Raw genomic sequence first — 20,166 nt, 5'->3', positions numbered from 1 at the left:
AAGTCATATTAACTATCCAACATTAAGAAACAAGAAAGATTCTAAAATTATGTCGGAATCAATTACTAATATTTAAAAAACTAACAATATTATCATTCGACTTAAAGTTGAAAGATTATAATCTATCTTCTGATTTATATGACTTGATAAGTTAATTTAATTAAAAGACAATTTATAACGGAAGTTTCATAATTTACTTAGCTAGGAAAATGAGATAATTGTAAGGAAGAAATGTCGTGCTCGTGCCCCTATACAATATGAAGATAGATTAATGGGCTATGAGCCTAATACTTTGGTTTTGTATTTATGCTCATCAAGCCCAACTACCCCTTTCCATCTGCAATGCTCCGAATCTTGATTCTGGCTGTATTCGCGGGCCGGTGGTGGGGTCGGTCGGCCCCTCTCGTTGTTCATTCTTAGATCTTGTTATAGACAATATGTCTTGGTACATATTATGATAATTTTGCTAAAATTAGCAGTTAATTAATTTCATTTTGACTTAATTAATGAGGTAAATAAATATTAACTTGATTAATAAGTTAAATATGAATTAAGAATATTGTCTAGAATTAGAAGCTAACACACTTTATTGGTTATTAATGTATAAGAAAAATATGTTTTGTTTATACTTCTTCTGTTCCAAAAAAATATATGCATTTGGGAGCGCATGAGGATTAAGAAAAAATTGGTAAAGTAAGAAAGAGGAGGAGAATGATAGTTAAAGTAGTGTTAGTGGATAGTGAGACCTACATTATTAAATTGATACAACTTTCTAAAAATAGAATGCACATATTTTTGTGAGACGAGTAAAAATGAAAAGTGCATATATTTTTATGGGACGGTGAGAGTATATGATACTCCGCTAATTTTGAATTTTAAAATATGATTAACTCTGCCCAACAACCAAAATATTTTTTTAAATAAATATAAGAAACAAAATTGAAACTTTATTCAAAATAAATAAAAATTCAAATATTGTGCCATATTTTGGCATTTTCGAAAAAACGAATGTTCCTAGATTAATTTGGATATTAATCTATTTCTCTTGATTAAATCAATACTCCACTACTAATCATTCTACATTTTCCTTTATATCTATTCCATTTTCAAATAAAATTTCCGTTACCTATAAAATTTCTCAGCCATAACCTAAACAAAACATTCAGGCAGAAAAACAATTGGAAAATGGGTGAGGAAATTAGCAACAAGCAAGTGATACTCAACAACTATGTCAAATCTTCTGTGAAGGAATCCGATATGTCGCTAAGAATTTCCAAAATTCAGCTCAAAATTCCTAGCGGCTGCGACGGCGCCGTTTTGGTGAAGAATCTCTACTTATCCTGCGATCCTTACATGCTTAGCCGCATGAAGAAGCTCGAGGGCCACTATGTTGCTTCATTCACACCAGATTCTGTAAGTTTTGTTTTTTTTTTAGTGAAATTTTTATTGGTGATTGATTTCTTGTTGAAATTAATTGTGTTTCTGAATTTCCAAGAATGAGCTGGATTAAATTATTGTGTTAGTTCACTTCATTTTGTAATTTTGTTGGGTTTTGAAAGATTCCTTTGGAGATTTTGTGTGAAGGGTGAAAAAGTGGGCCGATTGGAATCCTGTTGGAATAGAAGTTGTTAAATGTACTTGATTTGAATTGGGGCCCTTTATTTTTTCATTTTAGTAAAAAAAGATTGACTGATAATAAAATATTGTGTAAAGGAATATTTGTTGGAATAGTATAATATTTCATCTACAGAGGTTCTTGTTTGATGAATAGTTTTGAGTTTGAGATTTTGGGGAAATAAATAAAAATTGTATCTTTCAATTGATAACATGTTGGTTATGTCTTTTTGGTGTTTCTGCAGAGGTTCTTGTTTGATGAATAGTTTAAGATTTTTGGGGAAGAAATAAAAATTGTATCTTTCTATTGATAAAATGTTGGTTATGTCTTTTTGGTGTTTCTGCAGAGGTTCTTGTTTGATGAATAGTTTAAGATTTTTGGGGAAATAAATAAAAATTGTATCTTTGTATTGATAAAATGTTGGTTATGTCTTTTTGGTGTTTCTGCAGAGGTTCTTGTTTGATGAATAGTTTAAGATTTTTGGGGAAGAAATAAAAATTGTATCTTTCAATTGATAACATGTTGGTTATGTCTTTTTGGTGTTTCTGCAGAGGTTCTTGTTTGATGAATAGTTTGAGATTTTTGGGGAAGAAATAAAAATTGTGTCTTTCTATTAATAATGTTGGTTATGTCTTTTTGGTGTTTCTGCAGAGGGTCTTGTTTGATGAATAGTTTAAGATTTTTGGGGAAGAAATAAAAACTGTATCTTTCCATTGATAAAATGTTGGTTGCGTCTTTTTAGTGTTTCTGAGATCAGTTGAAGTTTGACCTTTTTCTGGTGACAGCCTATTTCTGGATATGGAGTGTCGAAAGTACTGGATTCGTCTCATCCGAATTTCAAGACGGGCGAGCTGGTTTGGGGGATTACTGGCTGGGAGGAGTATAGCCTTATTAAAGATTCAAGCCTATTGTTTAAAGTTCAAGATAAAGATTTGCCCCTCTCCTACTATATAGGGATTCTTGGTGAGTTTCTCGAGCCCCTTGTGATTATCGACTTTAAATGTCACGCTTGATCCCTACTTCCTAGTGCTATTTGTCTGAGGTAGAACTAGTTGTTTGTGATTCTGCATAAGTTATTTATCTAGTTGTGTATGCAGTTAAACTGTTAACCGAAACGAGCTGTTGATGAACTATATATGCTTGGATAAGGAGGGGAATAGATTGGGAAATGTTGGATTTGTGGCGTGTATCTTGATAATTTCTGGAAAACAACGATGGGAGATGTACGAACGTGAGACTGAAAATCAATGTTTTTCGTGTTTTCGTTTTAGGCATGCCTGGTATGACAGCTTATGTTGGTTTTTTTGAGTTTTGCTCTCCCAAAAAGGGGGAAACTGTGTATGTCTCTGCTGCATCCGGAGCTGTTGGTCAGCTCGTTGGTCAGTTTGCAAAGACCGCAGGGTGTTACGTTGTTGGGAGTGCAGGGAGCAAAGAAAAGGTCAGAATCTAATGGCTTATCGAAAACTTATTAGATTGTTGGCTAGATTGGTTGTCGATTTATGTGCTATTTTTCTTCCGTGACAAGTTTATGTTTCACATGTGATGAACAAGCTGGTTCGTTAGCACTTAATGTCGGCTGTTGCTTTGATGAAGGTCGATCTCTTGAAGAACAAATTCGGGTTTGACGAAGCATTCAACTACAAAGAAGAGCAAGACTACAATGCAGCTTTGAAGAGGTGACCTTTTGCCTCCCTAGGTTCTATCATTGCTATAAAAATGTGTATAACTTATTTAACTTTGAATAATAGTTAGTAATTTAACACACAATACACATATTTAGGTTCTTATATAACAAAAGAATCCTTTTTGTATCCAACACAAATTTTCATAAATGCCAAAAAACCGCGAACTTTGGTAAATCAGCTGAAAAAACCACGAAGTATGGATCTGTTCGCAATTATCCCACGTTTGTGAATAACAAATCCAAACTTATGATTTTTTGGTTAATTTTTGAAAAAATTGGTGGACGGATCAGAATTTGACCAAATTTAATAGTTTTTCTGGCAATTTGTCGGTATATAGATAATACTCACAAATTTGTGGTGTTGTTCATTAGGTACTTCCCCGATGGCATTGACATCTACTTTGAGAACGTGGGAGGGAAGATGCTCGAAGCGGTGCTAAGCAACATGAGACTCCACGGTCGCGTTGCTGTTTGTGGGATGATCTCGCAATACAGCCTTGAGCAGCCCGAAGGCGTCCACAACTTGTTCAACCTAATAACAAAACGGATCCGTATGGAAGGATTTATCGTTACCGACCACTACCATCTCTACCCGAAGTTCTTGGAGATGGTTGTGCCTCTAATCAAGGAAGAGGAGATCACATACGTCGAAGACATAGCCGAAGGCATTGAAAGCGCGCCTGGGGCTCTCGTTGGCCTATTCTCCGGTCGCAACGTCGGGAAGCAGGTGGTGGTCGTTGCTCGTGAGTAGGTCTGTTTTTTTCAGAGTGAATCATCGGAAATAAGATTAACTACCTCTCTTTTCATTGAGAGAGAATTATAATCATGAATTTGATGTATTGTGATTGTGATTAATTGATACATGAAGGACTTAAATGAGGTTAATCATCACAAACAATTATTGCAATTTTATTGACTTCCAAACTATTGCACACATTAAGAGATAACACCTTCGATCCTTCCTCTCTTATTTATCTCCTCGCTTCACTAATATTCATGGTTCCCATTATTTCATTTTCTAATTAATTTATTTATTATAAAATTTAATTAAAATACGAGGATTCTAATATACTCCCTCTGTCCCAGATAATTCAGGACACTTTGACCCGACACGGGTTTAAAAATATTAGTTTTATAATAAAATGTGAGTAAGAATGAGTTAGTGGAATATGGGGTCCACTACAAAAAATGATAAAATTGAAGTGGGACAAATTATGTGGGACGGCCTGAAATGGAATACTGAGTCGAATTATCTGGGACGGAGGGAGTAATGCCTTTTCCATTCATAGAATTGTTGAAGATTTCTAAATTTTAACTATACACGTCTAAGGTAACCGAGACAATAAGAGATGACCGCCATTAATAATAATACTCTCTCTGTTTCATAGCAGTGAAGTCATTTTGTTTTAACTTTATTTCTTCTTCATCTTTCTATCTTTTTATTTCCTACTTTATTATTCCGTTACTTAATCAGTTAATACAATTTTTCGTAAATCGTGTGCCAAAAAAAAAACACCTCCATTACCGCATACAGAACGAGTAAAAATATATGATTATCATTATACTAACTCACTAAGAATGAATTATCTAGCATTGATTTATCTGATTAAGAAGCTAAAACAGTTAGTACTATTACAAAGTTATGGGACCTTGTGAATTGAAATTGATCATGGAAAAATAAAAGTAGGATAATAGTAATATCACTACAATATGTCACAATCCTCACTCACTTTCCTAATTTATTTCCACAATCAATGCTTTTTCCTTGTCATTTTCGAGATATCATTTCCATTTCTAAATAAAATAATTACCAGTATAAAATTTCATACTTTCAAGAAGAAAAAACACACACACACACGCACTGAAGCAGAGCAAAATGGGAGAGGAAATTAGCAACAAGCAAGTGATACTCAACAACTATGTCAAATCTTCTGTGAAAGAATCCGATATGTCGCTCAGAACTTCCAAAATTCAGCTCACAATCCCCAGCGGCTGCGACGGCGCCGTTTTGGTGAAGAATCTCTACCTATCCTGCGATCCCTACATGCTTAGCCGCATGAAGAAGCTCGAGGGCCACTACACTGCTTCCTTCACACCAGACTCTGTAAGTTTAGTTTTTTTTGCTAAATCTTTATGGGTTTTTAGTTTCTTGTTGAAATTAATTGTGTTTCTGATTGCTTGATTAGAAATTGTTTTGTTTTTTAGGGCACTCATTTTGTTGGTTTTTTGGGGGATTTTGTGTGAAGGGTGAATAGAATTTGTTGATTTGAATTAGGGCCCTTAATTTAATTATTTTATTGAAAAAAGATTGACTTTTGATGAAATATTGTGTAAATTATCTCACTGGAATGTGACATCTCATCTTGAGATTTTGGGGAAAGAAGTAAAAATTGAATCTTTCCATTGATTAAATGTTGATCACATCTCTTTGGTGTTTCTGAGATTAGTTGAAGTTTGCCCCTTTTCTGGTGGCAGCCTATTAATGGATATGGAGTGTCGAAAGTGCTGGATTCGACTCATCCGAATTTCAAGACGGGCGAGCTAGTTTGGGGGTTTACTGGCTGGGAGGAGTATAGCCTTATTAAAGATCCAAGCCTGTTGTTTAAGGTTCATGATAAAGATTTGCCTCTCTCTTACTATACAGGGATTCTTGGTGAGTTTCTCGAGCCCCTTTTGATTATCGACTTTAAATTTCACGCTTGATTCCTGCTTCCCAGTGCTATTTGTCTGAGGTAGAACTAGCTGTTTATGATTCTGCAGAAGTATTTATCTGTGTATGCGGTTAAACTGTTAACGAAAACGAGCTGTTGATGAACTTCATACTGTTTGAATAAGGAGGGGGAAATGTTGGATTTGTGTTAGCCATGAATAATTGTGTGTATCTTGCTAATTTCTGAACTTCAACGATAGGAGATGTATGGACGTGAGGCTAAGGATATGAAATATGATATTCACTATCTTCGATTTTATCTATACACACGCTGAATCAATGTGTTTCGTGTTTTCACTTTAGGCATGACTGGCATGACAGCTTATGTTGGTTTATTCGAGTTGTGCTCTCCCAAAAAGGGGGAAACTGTTTATGTCTCTGCTGCATCCGGAGCTGTTGGTCAGATCGTTGGTCAGTTTGCCAAGACTGCAGGGTGTTACGTTGTTGGGAGTGCAGGGAGCAAAGAAAAGGTCGGGATTACATGGCCCATCGTATTAGATTGTCAGCTTGATTGGTTGTCTATTTGTGTTAATTTTCTTCGGAAGCAAGTTTGTGTTGGCATTTTGATGAACAATCTGGTTCGTTAGCGCTTAATGTCAGCTGTTGCTTTGATGAAGGTCGATCTCTTGAAGAACAAATTCGGGTTTGATGAAGCATTTAACTACAAAGAAGAGCAAGACTATAATGCAGCTTTGAAGAGGTGAATTTTTCCTCCCTATATTCTATCATTGTTATAAAAATGTGTATATTCATTTAACTTTGAAGGATAGTAATTTAACACACATACACATATTTAGGTTCTTATATAAGAAAAGAATCTTTTTTGTATCCCACACAAATTGTCATAAAAATCATCTGTGTGTGATGTATGTGTGTATATCCGGCAATCATAAAGTTTGGTAAAATTCTCATTCGTCTCACAACTTTGAAAATCAGCCAAAAAACCATGAAGTATGGAATTTGACCAAATTGTATGGTTTTTTCGGTTAATTTATAAGGTTAGGAGGCATATTAGAATTTGACCAAATTGTATGTTTTTTCTGGCAATCTGTCCTTATATAAATTCATTAGTTCATAATAAATCATAACAAATTTGTGTTGTTGTTAATTAGGTACTTCCCCGATGGCATCGACATCTACTTTGAGAACGTGGGAGGGAAGATGCTCGAAGCGGTGCTAAACAACATGAGACTCCATGGTCGCATTGCTGTTTGTGGGATGATCTCCCAATACAGCCTTGAGAAGCCCGAATGCGTCCACAACTTGTCTAACCTAATAACAAAACGGATCCGTATGGAAGGATTTATCGTTTCCGACCACTACCATCTCTACCCGAAGTTCCTGGAGATGGTTGTGCCTCTAATCAAGGAAGGGAAAATCACATGCGTTGAAGACATAGCTGAAGGCATTGAAAGCGCGCCTGGGGCTCTCGTCGGCCTATTCTCCGGTCGCAACGTCGGGAAGCAGGTGGTGGTTGTTGCTCGTGAGTAAGTCTATGTTTGTCTGCATTATTTCTCAGAGTGCATTATAGTTAAGAATTTGATGTGTTGTCTGTTTTCATTGTGAGAGAGTTATAGTTATGAATTTGATGTATAGTCTCTTTTCATTGTGAGAGAATTGTACTTATGATTTTGATGTATTATCTCTTTTCATTGTGTGAGAATTATAGTTGTGAATTTGATGTATCATTTCTTCTCATTTTGAGAGAATTATAGTTGTGAATTTGATATATTGTCTCTTTTCATTGTGAGAGAATTGTAATTACTATGAATTTGATGCATTGTTGTGAGTAGATACAGAAAGGACTTAAAACAAGGTTAATCATCAAAATTAACACAATGTGTGTTGCAATTTTAATGACTTTCAAACTATTGCACAAATTTTTGTTATTATGGCATTATAACACTAATTTTTCAACATCAAATATGAAAGTATTAAATTTAAAAGGAGTATTTAAATTACATGAATTTCTAAATTAAATGTTTTTTCTTAATAATTTAAATAATTATCATATCAAAAAAATATTGGAGAAAATCATGTAAGAAATAATTTCAAGTAAAATACTACTAGTTGATATATTGTTATTAAAGGAATGATTCATTTCAAATTTCTGTTGGAAATATGACGTAATATTGCTAATAAATTAATGTATTAATTGTAAAAAATTGACTATTTTTAAGATGGTAGGAGTACTATAATAATTAATGTCGGCAAGTAGGTAGATGTGGAAACATAATAACTAAATATTCGTAGATGATTCTTTCATAATTATCATAAATATTATTAAAGCACCTATAGTCTATAGATTTTGTATCAAATTAATGTCTATGGAACTAAATCCTACTCCCCCTTCCATAGTAATATCATTTTGTCATTTTGATACGTTTCATAGTAATAGAGTCATCTTCTTTTTTAGTAAAAGTCAACATATATTTTGCACATACTTTACTCTATTTTACTTTTTTCTCTCTTCATCTCTCTACCTTTTCCATTTTCCACTTTATTCTCCCTTTACTTAACTCACCTAACACAATTTTTCTTAATCTTCGTGCCGAAAAGAAACGTCTCCATTACTATAGATGTGGAGGGAGTACTACTATTTTAACTTTTTCACTTTTTCTTTGATAGATTGAGATTAAGAGTGCTACTTTAATTCTGTAATTAATTTATGGCAGTGCTTTAATGTGAATATAAACATGCACATTTATTTGCTCCATAAAAATCTAACACAAGAAAAACGACCAATAAAGTTAGGAATCACACAATACACACACACCACTCATTCTTCACCACACACACAGCACACACTGAGATAATTCAAGAAAGAAGAGAAAAAAAACACACACACAACACACATTGCAGAAATGGGAGAGGAAATGAGGAATAAGCAGATTGTACTAAGCAACTACGTGAAGGGATCTCTTAGAGAATCCAACATGTCTTTGAAGGAATCCACCATCTCCTCGGAGATCCCAAACGGCGCCGTTTTGGTCAAGAATCTCTACTTGTCGTGTGACCCTTACTTGATTGGTCGCATGAAAAATATTGAAGGCTATTTTGCTGGCCCTTTCAAACTTGGCTATGTAAGTGGATCGGTTTCCTTCTTATTTTTTAACTTATGGTTAGTCATATGTTATTTAATTAGTATATTTAATTAGTTATTTAAGTGTTTATATAGGATCTATGATTTTACTATTATTGGATGATGTGGTGAATGTAACTAGGTCCGGTGTCCCGTATCGATTGTGTAAGTTAACAAATTTTGGATATGCGGATCGAATTAGTTACCTCTCGTGATAGACTGGTCTTTATGGGATGAGTTTTTATGTAAAATTGGTCTTGTTTAGTTTATACTAACACGTTTGCTAGACTGGTGGCCTTGGAATTTGGTCGGTCGTGATAAACGAGGTAGTTGGCCCATGTGCAATTTTTAAACCAATGATAAGACTAGTCATTTGGATCCTGTTTATGTAACATTGTACCACTAAATTTTGATTATCTTTTCAATCTTGATTGTTACTAACATCATACCGTTAGTTCTCCACGGCGCGAATATGAAATTTATAGACCAAATGAGCTCTATCATCTTAGTGTACTGGTCTTGTAAATCATGTTTAATATGCAACATTGTACATTGACTTTTGATTATCTTTTAATTTATTGTTGATGGCAGCCTATTTCTGGATATGGAGTGTCGAAAGTGTTGAATTCTTCACACACCGATTACAAGAAGGGTGACCTGATTTGGGGGATCGTCGGTTGGGAGGAGTACACTCTCATTAAGGATCTCACCGGTGTGTTCAAAATTAATGACACCGATGTGCCTCTCTCCTACTATACTGGACTTCTCGGTATGTCTCTTTAGCTCTCTCGAATGACTTAGTTGGTGGTAACGAGAACCTAGTAACTAAGAGGCGAATAGTCAAAATATGAATGACCGAAACGAATCAAATCGAAATATTAAATTCGTTTTAGAATTAATTTTCAAATATTCGAGTCAAATCAAATTTTCTTTTCCTTCAAAATTTAGATTTTTGGTTTGACATAGTTTTTTTTTAAAAAACCGAAATTCTGAAAATCCTATCATATTTATTTTTGGATATTTCTAGTTTTTCGGTTCACTTCCGATTAAAAATAGGAACTTTCAAATTGCTTTCGATAAGGAAAAAATTTTATCCGAAAACTGAATACTCACCCCTATTCAAAACCCGACCATTCTGCATCGATTTGATGGCGGTACAGGTATGGCGGGCATGACAGCGTATGCTGGATTTTTCGAGCTTTGCGCTCCCAAAAAGGGGGAGACTGTTTTCATCTCGGCTGCCTCCGGGGCAGTCGGGCAGCTTGTCGGTCAGTTCGCCAAGCTGACCGGATGTTATGTTGTTGGAAGTGCAGGGAGCAAAGAAAAGGTTACATCATTGAGGATTATATTAGTGTTATTAATTACTACTACTATTTTTAACAAAATAGCTACTAGTAGTATAAAATTAGTGTCTTAATTTGTTTTGCAATATTGATGAAGGTTGATCTATTAAAGAACAAATTTGGGTTTGATGAGGCATTTAATTACAAAGAAGAGCAAGACTATAATGCAGCTTTGAAGAGGTTGGTTTTTTCTTAAGTTGAGTTTAAATTTTTGGAGATTTGTTAATATTTCATTAGTTGAGTTCAATCTTTATTTTGATTGTGTAAACCTCAAAATACTTGCTAGATCAATCTTGTTTTCTTGTTTCTAATTAGGTATTTTCCCGATGGCATCGATATCTACTTCGAGAACGTGGGAGGGAAGCTTCTAGAAGCAGTGTTGAACAACATGAGACTTCATGGGCGCATAGCAGTGTGTGGTTTGATCTCTCAGTATGAGCTCGAGGAGCCAGAAGGCGTGCACAACTTGTTTAACCTAATATCGAAACGGATTCGTATGGAAGGATTTCTTGTTTTCGACTACTACCATTTGTACCCCAAGTTTCTTGAGATGGTTCTACCTCTTATCAAGGAAGACAAAATCACTTATGTTGAAGACGTGGCCGAGGGCCTCGAGAGTGCACCCAGTGCTCTCGTAGGCCTTTTCTCCGGCCGCAATGTCGGGAAGCAGGTCGTTGTAGTTGCTCGTGAGTAGGTGCTTGTAGTGAGTGTTGCTATGTGTTTTGCTATGTTTTCAAATATGTTATGGTTTGTGTAATGAGAATTAACTTCTTCCAAAAACGGAAAGGAAAAAATGTGACATCTTTTATGGAACGGAGAGAGTATTTTTCTCCAATTGGTTCAGTTGAAATAAAAGAGGAAGGACATCACTACAAATCCACAAAACAAAATGAGTGAAAATGGAAGAAAACAGGCCTCTTATTGTGAAGACTATCACTCTTAAATCTTTCTCTTCTTAGTGCGGGCAGTTTTGTATCCAGACTTGGTAGGCTTTCCCCACGGCGTACGCGAGACTTGACCGTGTTTTCCGCTACTCTTGCTCTTTCCTTCACCACCACCGTGGGGATGGTCGACTGGGTTCATCGCCACACCTCTCACTGTGGGCCTGATCCCCAGCCACCGGGACTGACCTGCCTTTCTCAGCTTCTTTGCCCCGTGCTCAGGGTTCGACACGACCCCTATCGTTGCCCGGCATCTCTTGTCTATCAGTCTCTTCTCTCCAGACGGCAGTCTTATTTCACAGTACCTGTAAAAAACATCGAAACAGCTGACTGTAAACTAACGAAAATATCAGGCGTCGTAAGAAATAACCGACAAGCAGTGACCACTGAAGCAGAGTAAGCAAAACATTGGCCAATAAGAGCTATACCTCTCTTAGAAAGCTTCAGCATAAAACAGTATCAATAAATGCTACCAAAAGAAATGCAAGAAGTTGTGCCATTTTTTTTCGACTTTCCAACAGGGAGACGAGAAATAGTCCTCTATATCAAGCCTAGGCTTCGAGATTCAAGCTGAAGTAGGAATCTGGTATAACTCATTTGATCACTGTAGGTCAAGCCTCAAAAATGATTGCTCACAACCAATGTATCCATCGAATTTCAGAGCTCCAAAATTAAAATTCACAAAAGACACTCTCCCCTGTTACAATCGTTTCTAAATTCTGGAGATGCGTAGTTCGAAACCAAAACTTTATTTTTGATATAACATAGAAAAGATTTTAAACAAGATATGTTGATGGAGTAATATATAGAAAGCCATTCGCAAGAGCCCTTCAGAAATCAGAAATCACGCACCACGTGAAACCCATCAAGCAGTTACTCTTAGGTTTCTTCATTCTTTCCCATCAAGCAGTAGACAATCCGAACATCAACAGTGTAGAGATTTGAGAAAGTATGCAATAAATTTCTGTTCTAATGCTGATTATATAATAACCCAATGTAAATGGTAATTAATGTTTATGGGAAAGTAGAATGTAGGAGGATGCTGGGAAGAGAAGGCGAGAGTTAGCATAGTAAGGTTTTTAGCATAATAAACGGATATTCCATGGCCTACCCAAAAGGCTAAAACAAAGAACATACCGATTTTTAAACTTAGTGAACGATCATGCACTTGGGTGTTACGCAAGGCCAGAGACACTCTGCTGGAAAAAGCTAAATCTAGGGGTACTAAATGCTACTGCTTACCACAATTTACGAAATGATATCTTAAAACAGGACAACATTATACACACTTAACGATCTCTAGACAAGAAACCTTGCATACAAAGTCGAAATAGTGAACCACAATACTGAATACCATTAATCTTTATCAATTCAACCATACTTAATCTCTAGTTCTCAACTCATCAGTTTCCATAGAAGGCATACCGAATTCTCTCCATCATTAGATAAGCATATCTCGTACATTAGAGATCAACTCCGTACCTGGCTGATCTATTCGGTTCCGTGAGTATCTTCGCAGATGTGCCTGCAGCGCGCACAAGCTTCCCACCTTGCCCCGGGCGGAGCTCAATGTTGTGAATGTTCATCCCGATTCGCATATTTGACAGAGGCATACAGCTCCCATATTGAGAGCTGATGTCGAGCGTCAACATTTGGTTCATCATCGACTTCAACGACGGCACTTCCTTCGATTCCACCGTCTCGCCAGCACCTTTTATGTCAACAATTCACAGTAACATTTAAAATCTAACCACCAACAATTGCTTTTTTTTTCAGTTGAATCGAAAGAGAAGATCCAACAATGGCCTTTTCAAACTACCTCAAAATTGAAAATTTTCTCATTAATTAGTCAATAAATCTTCAGATGAAATTCGTGGGGAAATCACAATTACAATCCGTAGCTCAAAGATTCAACATTTCTCTTCTATTTTCCATCCCCCAATCCTAATTACGATCACTAATTTATTTTATCCAGCATGTTTCTCTTTCGATTGAAATTTTAAAGCTACGAACTTGGCACAAACAAGAAATGTACAAAAAACACACACATATAAAAGGATTACCAGTAGAGAGAGAACGAGAAGGAGCGCGTAGACATGAGCGAAGGAGAGAGGAGGAGACAGCGCGAGCTCGAAACAGCGCCATTTTTCCTGCTCTTTTCAGTCCAGACGAAAAAGAGGGGTTTAATCAATTTGAAGGGTTTCTCAATCCCACGAAAACGATGTCGTTTTATTCATGTGTATTTTTGTAGTTATATGTTAATAGGAAACACTCCCCCACAAAATGATGTCATATTTTACCAATTCAGAATGCCCAAAATTTAAGTTTCATATTGTTTTAAAACAAATGAACCGGGGCTCTACTAAATATAGAGCCGGGGAAAAATACCGAAATACCGAAATATCGGTCTTATCATACTGAAAAATTACCGAATTTTCGGTATACCGTGACTTTCGGTACGGTATGATACCTTACCAAAAGATTCCGGTAAGGTAACGATATGAATTTTCAAATACCGCGGTATACCGCTGCATATCGAAATTCGGCATATACCGTAAATTAAGGTATATGCCGTAAACTAAGGTATAAACCACAAAAATATAAACACAATTATATATAATATATATTTTTAAATTATAAAATCTATTGTGAAATATAAATATAATTATGAAAAAATTATATTTAATTTATTTTTAAAAAGTATAAAATATAAATAATATTCTAAAAACTCTAATTTCCTATTTTAATTGATGTTGAAAGTCAGGTATACTGCAAAAGTAAGATATACCGAACTTCGGTACGGTATACCGAAAATGAGGTACGGTATCGGAATGAAAATTCGTCATACCGAAAATAAGGTATACCGAAGTTCGGTATACCAAAAACTTTGGTAAGGTAAATGTATAACTTTTTCGCATACCGTATTTACGGTAAGATATACAGTATGGTGGTTTCGGTAAGGTATACCGTACCTACCCACCCTTAACTAAATCAATATCATTATAAAATTAATTGTATATAAAAATAAATCCAAATTCCATTAATCATTTTCATATTTTTCTTTACAATTAAAATCCACACAAAGTCAAAATGAGACTCTAAATCGTGAATTGAAGAAGTGTTTTTCATGATCACCGTCCACGAATATCGTCTGTGTTAGTTTTTACTAATACTATTATTTAGAGTATTATTTTGATTATGGTAATATTTTAAATTTTATTTCTAATATTATTAATTTCATAAGTTTCATAAAAAGGAGAAATTAAAGAAATCAAACATTAATATTTTATACTCCATAATTTTTTAAAATTCATAATATCAGTAATAATTTTGTAGATATTAAATTAGAGTACAATGTTAGAATGCAAGAAATAATGGTAACTAGGACTAACTGAAAACAACATGCATTATACTTAGAAAAGTTGACAACACAAGTTTTCCTCCACATGCAACAATCCCAAAATTTGATAGTGAATGGGATCAACAATATCAAAATTTGACAGTGATCAAGCTCGACAAACTCAATACAATAAACTAGAAACTCAAAATCAACACAATGAAGGAATATGCAAAACTACATGATCAAACAACTTTCTTCTTCTTATTCAAGGATAAATCGAAGAAGACAATGAAATCTGCGTTTCTGAAAACCCGAGGAAGACCATAATCATGCTCGAAACGAGTATCCAAAGAGGTACTTCGAGTCAAAACTTCTGTATCGGAGCCGCCCTGCCCGTTCGAGCAACCTTCTGAACAAGCTCAAAATTGTTTAATCCATCAAAATATATGGTAAACTTTAATGACTCATGTACTAATACTGAACAATAATATCATACCTCACAAATGCCATCTTTGTAAGGCAATTAGGAAACCATCTTCTTCTCCAAATCACCACTCAACTCAAAGTTCACTCATCTTTTCCTTTCTCAAGGCAGTCTGATTGAGACAACCATGCAAGTATTATGAGAAGAGCAAACACACAAGTTTTCAAGCATATCAGAAGAGCACTAGTACATTCTACTCCCTCTGTCCCAGATTAAGAGTCACTTTTTGCCATAAAAGTCCGTCCCAGTTTAAGAGTCACTTTTAGAATTTTCCATATTTGATCATACAATTTTACCCCATTCTTCATCAAAATTACATAAAAATGTCATTCTCTATATTAAAATAAATCAAAACAAAAATCAAAAGTCAAAAGGGACTCACCTTCAACCAACTCCACCATCTCACTTTATTTATTACACACTCCACCATCTCACTTTATTTATTACACACTCCACCATCTCACTTCATTTATTACACACTTCAACTCTTTCTTAAAATCCGAGCCATAACAATAAGTGACTGACGGAGGGAGTAATAGTTTTATCAGCATCCATTTCACTTAACTTTCATCTGATTATGCAAAAAATGCTAAACAAACCATTCATCCATCCAAAATACTTGACTGTCATGATCTACCTCTGTTTGCACACGATAAACTACAAGATCAAAATCAACAAGATGACTGAATCTGCAAACTGCAAGATTAAACTTGCATGTTTCTCTGAAGGGAAGATTGTGGGACGGCAGTGAAATATGCGATGCTTGAAACGGGTATCCACGGAGGTACTTCGAGTCGACTCCCATACCAGAGCCGCCTAGCCCGTTCAAGCGACCTTCAAAACAAGCTCAAAACTGTTTAATCCATCAAAATATATGATATATGCATAACCCTGTTCAATGATTTCCTATTATTAATAATAAAAACATTAATAACACACCTCAAAATGCCATGTTTGCAAGGCAAGGAAACCATCTTCTTCTCCAAATCACCACTCAACTCAAAGTTTACCCATCTTTTCCCTTCTCAACGCCAATCTGATCAGAAAACAACAGATTATCAACTTTCATAAAGAGAGAAACGACAAAACAATATATTACAAGATCATTTTTCTTCGTATATATACCTTTCTTCGTATATATACCTTTCCGATCCTAGCAGCACTTGACAAATTTGATGAAAGCTGTTTTAGGCACACAAGTTCACACGCAAATCGTTCATTCGTCCAAAATACTTGACTGTTATGATCTACCTCTGTTTGCACACTTTTTGCAGTAGTGATCCAAAAAGGCCTGAAATTGTCCTGGTTGTGCAAGAAAGAGATGAGAGGAGTTGCAACTTTGCAAATACAAAGCCATCTTTTCATCAGCACAATATGAAAAGTCATACTTACTTGCTATGAGATTCTAATGCGGTCGCCATCAACCCTGATCAGGAGATTGGGATGGTTGTGCCACTCGGGATCAATGCTTATTTCAGGACAATTTTTAATATCTAACGACCAAAATTTAGTGAGGTGCTTCAATGAATCCACATAGGGCAGGCACCTCAACTTTGTGCAGCCAACTAGATATAATTCTCTTAGAGCTGAGAGGTTTCCAATCCATTGAGGCAATTCTTCTATCCCTATATTTTCCAACCTTAATAAAGAAAGAGAAGTGAGATGCTGAATTGGTTGAGGCAGCCACTCCCAATTTCCCACCCCTCTTAATCTTAACTCCCTAAGTGAGTTGCAACAGCCTTCCAATATGCCATTCACAGTCTCATCCTCACTCACATCTATATTTAAATTCTGCAAGCTACCCAAATCCCAACTCTCAACACTACCAGCAAACATCAATTTAGGAACGTCTCCGATTCTTAAATCTCCGAGACGAGTAGATGATTTAGCGAGGCAGTCAATTAGCATTGGTAGATTCGTTAGGCTGCTTAACCGCTCCAATCGAAGAAACTCAATTGTAGGGGCCCACAACTCTAGCATTTGACGAGGAAAATTCATCAGTTCTCCACAGCCTATAATGCTCAGCTCACGGAGGATTCCTCGATTTTCTCCTTCTCCGCAGCTTGGATTCCCTATCGACTTCAGAATTTTACACTTACCTATACTCAACACCTCCAGAGAATTCAAGGTGTCCAGCCCATCTGGTAATGCTTCCAACATATCACATTCATGAATGCGCAATTTTGAGAGATTGCGATGGTTACAGAAAAACCTCTTTGACAAATATTTCAAACTCTTTAATTCCATTATAAAGAGCGACCTTAAATTTGGCAAGTGGTCCAATGTTATTTCCTCACATTCTGAGCACCAACAGAGACTTATCTCAATCAAGTTATGAAGTGGTAAGCAAGAGCCTTGAGGTTCACCTTGTAACCATGTTGGAAATCTTTTTCCTTTGTAGTTGTAAATCTTCAACTTCTTCAGATTTGCATGAGGTCTGAGACCTTCCAACACACTATTATCATCTCTTTCACCTGAACAATCTGATCCCCATTGAAACAGCAATTCAGATAAGTGTTGCTTCTGAAATATATTGGCTTTCAGAGCCTCTTCCTTGTCACGCACCTTCTCAAGATTCCTAATTACTAATTCTCCTTTGAGACTATTCAAATTTCTGAGTTCTTCAATTTGGTAGCCCTTCTCTTCGCCCACTTCGAAGTAAGGTAGTGTTCGCAGACTAGTTAATCTCCCAATCTCTGCAGGTAACTTTACACCATAGAAATAAAGATGCCTTAAGTTAACCAAGTACTTCAATGTGTTTGGTAGTTTACGTAGAGGCCTGACACTTGATGCTCTTAGCGTTTGCAAGTGACTAAGTTCACCAATCCAATCAGGAATGTCTTTAATATCTGCAGTTGAAAGATCAAGATTTCTCAAATGAATCAACTCCCTAATTGAATTGGGCAACTGATACTCTTCAGAATTTCTACCAAGAGTCAGACTATGCACACATTGGAAGTCTGAGAATATGATACCAGAAGTTCCACTTTTCAAGAATAACGTACGCAAATGTTTGGCCACTTCTTTTGAAATATGACTTGATTCTTCTTTTTGAAACATGTACCGAACAGGGGTGCAGTCGTCCGCGTTATTAGATAAAACGGAAGATGCAAGATCATGCACAAGATCGTGCATCACAAAAGAAGTCGCATTTCCTAAATAATCTCGCCGTGCTACTTGCATCAAAGAGTTATGTAGAAGGACATTGAAAAACTTATTTCCCACATCTTCCATCTCATTTCTTTCATCTGGTTTGAGAAAACCTTCTGCCATCCAATGCTCAATGACTTGCTCCTTCATAATCAAGTGACCTTTAGGAAAAACTGAACAGTATGCAAAGCACTTCTTGAGAGATGGTGAAGCCAAATAATCAAAGCTCAATTTCAGTATCTTGTTTATTCTTTCAGCACCTTCAGCATCTGAAAGACAATTTACACTAACTGAGCGCCACTCTTCTTCGGACTTACATCGTCGAAGCACACCGCCAACTACATTGGCAGCTAAGGGCAAACCTCCACATGCTTCTGCAATCTTTTTTCCAATGATCTCAAATTGTGGAGGAACTTCTTCATTTCCATCAAAAGCTTTTTCTTTGATTATGGACCAGCAATCATCATGTGATAAGCCACTTAAAGTGTATTCAAGTGGTCGCACAATTGAAGCAACCTCTTGATTCCTAGTAGTGATGATAATACCATTTCCCATTGTGGAAGTAACTCCTGATATGGAATTCAAAAAGTCTTCCCACTTTGGAACATCTTCATTCCATACATCATCAAGAACAAGAAGATATGTTTTCTCCTTGAGAGCATCTTGAAGCTTTCTCAAGAGAGCTTCCTTACTCTGACATTCATCACCACCTTGTGAAAGAAATGTTGAAAGGATTTTTTTGAGAAGAATGATTGGATCAAAGGTTAGAGAAACATGAACCCAAAGAAGTGATCTGAATCGAGCCTTCACCCTTTCATGATTGAAGACTTTTTTAGTCAGGGTAGTTTTCCCCATACCCCCCATTCCCACAAGAGCAACAATGGAAAATATCCGTTCCTCTTGGGGGATTTGGGTGAGCATGTCAACTAGTTTAGTCACATCATCATTTCTTCCAATAAAGATTGGATCAAGACTCAACGAATCAGTCTCATCAGAAGTATCAACAGCCACAGGGGGTGCATTCACAAGCATGTTTTGAAGGCCAAGTTGAGTTGCCTTTTTGTTCACGGACTCAAAATCCGCATTGATTTTTTTGATAGTATGAGCCATTTTAAAGCGACGTGAAATGCGACTACCACTACAAGATGACAAGCATGACAGTACCTTATCCTTCGGCTTGGGACTGGGCGCATACATTTTCTTCAATTTTCTGCGGAGAAAATGATAGTTGAGTTCATCCAAGACATTGTCAGCATCCAAAGCCACGGCTTCAAGATTCCTCAACCAGATCTTGACAGCGTCGGTGGTGGATTTCTTCTCAGCATCACTCAAGTAGGCTTGAATCATCTTCAAAGTCTCCTGCAGCTGTTCAGCATCTTTATCGAGACCTCGAAGCAGAAAGTACTCTTCCTTGAGAAAGTTGATCAGGTTTTGGACAACAACTTCGACTGCTGATGTAGCAACGGCTTCCATGGTATCGCAGAAATAGATCTAGACTTCTAGAGAGAGAAAATGGTTACAAGTTTATCTTTTCAGATGAAGAATGTCTGTAAAGTTGTGGATGGTATGCTAATAGTCTTCTCTCTCATGCATTATGATTCTCACTCATCAAATGATCACTTATTCACACCACTATTGTCTTCCACTTGGTTCAATTATTCACTGTACATGATTGGTTTGAATAAAAATGTGTGCACTTATTGGCTTGCTAGAATTATTATGCAACCCTTCACCTTTTTGAAGTTGGAATCGATGCATTTAAGATACTTAGATTCCAAGTGGATTGCATGGCCCAAACTAAACAATCTTATTTTGTG

At 36.2% G+C, this 20,166-nt stretch overlaps 5 protein-coding genes across 11 annotated transcripts; 3 read left to right on the top strand and 2 right to left on the bottom strand.

Annotated features, from left to right (window-relative positions):
- The first annotated feature begins 1,106 nt into the window (after nucleotides 1-1,106).
- LOC148931356 (2-alkenal reductase (NADP(+)-dependent)-like) lies at nucleotides 1,107-4,206 on the top strand. Its single transcript, XM_089064589.1, has 5 exons — nucleotides 1,107-1,413; nucleotides 2,401-2,578; nucleotides 2,887-3,053; nucleotides 3,209-3,291; nucleotides 3,672-4,206. Exons 1-5 carry the CDS (start codon nucleotides 1,186-1,188, stop codon nucleotides 4,048-4,050), a joined length of 1,035 nt encoding a protein of 344 aa, XP_088920715.1. The 5' UTR covers nucleotides 1,107-1,185; the 3' UTR covers nucleotides 4,051-4,206.
- A 900-nt stretch (nucleotides 4,207-5,106) lies between these two features.
- LOC125200653 (2-alkenal reductase (NADP(+)-dependent)-like) lies at nucleotides 5,107-7,738 on the top strand. The gene is made up of 5 exons (XM_048098354.2): nucleotides 5,107-5,403; nucleotides 5,775-5,952; nucleotides 6,313-6,479; nucleotides 6,627-6,709; nucleotides 7,122-7,738. The coding sequence occupies exons 1-5, from the start codon at nucleotides 5,176-5,178 to the stop codon at nucleotides 7,498-7,500; spliced, it is 1,035 nt and encodes a 344-aa protein (XP_047954311.2). The 5' UTR covers nucleotides 5,107-5,175; the 3' UTR covers nucleotides 7,501-7,738.
- Nucleotides 7,739-8,782: 1,044 nt separating this feature from the next.
- On the top strand, nucleotides 8,783-11,247 carry LOC125200656 (2-alkenal reductase (NADP(+)-dependent)-like). The gene is made up of 5 exons (XM_048098357.2): nucleotides 8,783-9,092; nucleotides 9,683-9,860; nucleotides 10,252-10,418; nucleotides 10,532-10,614; nucleotides 10,750-11,247. Exons 1-5 carry the CDS (start codon nucleotides 8,874-8,876, stop codon nucleotides 11,126-11,128), a joined length of 1,026 nt encoding a protein of 341 aa, XP_047954314.1. The 5' UTR covers nucleotides 8,783-8,873; the 3' UTR covers nucleotides 11,129-11,247.
- Nucleotides 11,217-13,592, bottom strand: LOC125200657 (large ribosomal subunit protein uL2my, C-terminal part-like). The gene is made up of 3 exons (XM_048098359.2): nucleotides 13,439-13,592; nucleotides 12,858-13,086; nucleotides 11,217-11,680 (listed from the first exon to the last, which is right to left on the bottom strand). Exons 1-3 carry the CDS (start codon nucleotides 13,518-13,520, stop codon nucleotides 11,374-11,376), a joined length of 618 nt encoding a protein of 205 aa, XP_047954316.1. The 5' UTR covers nucleotides 13,521-13,592; the 3' UTR covers nucleotides 11,217-11,373.
- A 1,171-nt stretch (nucleotides 13,593-14,763) lies between these two features.
- Nucleotides 14,764-19,977, bottom strand: LOC125200658 (putative disease resistance protein RGA1). 7 transcript variants are annotated; one of them, XM_089065349.1, is made up of 6 exons: nucleotides 16,592-19,977; nucleotides 16,325-16,501; nucleotides 16,139-16,235; nucleotides 15,582-16,033; nucleotides 15,212-15,311; nucleotides 14,764-15,124 (listed from the first exon to the last, which is right to left on the bottom strand). In XM_089065349.1, exon 1 carries the CDS (start codon nucleotides 19,820-19,822, stop codon nucleotides 16,595-16,597), a length of 3,228 nt encoding a protein of 1,075 aa, XP_088921475.1. In that variant the 5' UTR covers nucleotides 19,823-19,977; the 3' UTR covers nucleotides 14,764-15,124; nucleotides 15,212-15,311; nucleotides 15,582-16,033; nucleotides 16,139-16,235; nucleotides 16,325-16,501; nucleotides 16,592-16,594. The 7 variants fall into 7 exon arrangements, with proteins under 7 accessions (XP_088921475.1, XP_088921478.1, XP_088921476.1 ...); XM_089065352.1 differs by having other exon boundaries at nucleotides 14,764-15,121; XM_089065350.1 differs by having other exon boundaries at nucleotides 15,837-16,033.
- Between the last annotated feature and the right edge of the window lie 189 nt (nucleotides 19,978-20,166).

Source organism: Salvia hispanica, chromosome 2 (genome assembly GCF_029641045.1).
Source record: "Salvia hispanica isolate PSC_SH4W2 chromosome 2, Shi_PSC_v1, whole genome shotgun sequence".
NCBI classification, from domain to species: domain Eukaryota; kingdom Viridiplantae; phylum Streptophyta; class Magnoliopsida; order Lamiales; family Lamiaceae; genus Salvia; species Salvia hispanica.
The sequence above is the reverse complement of the archived record's forward strand: the minus strand, read 5'-3'. Positions and strand labels throughout refer to the sequence as shown.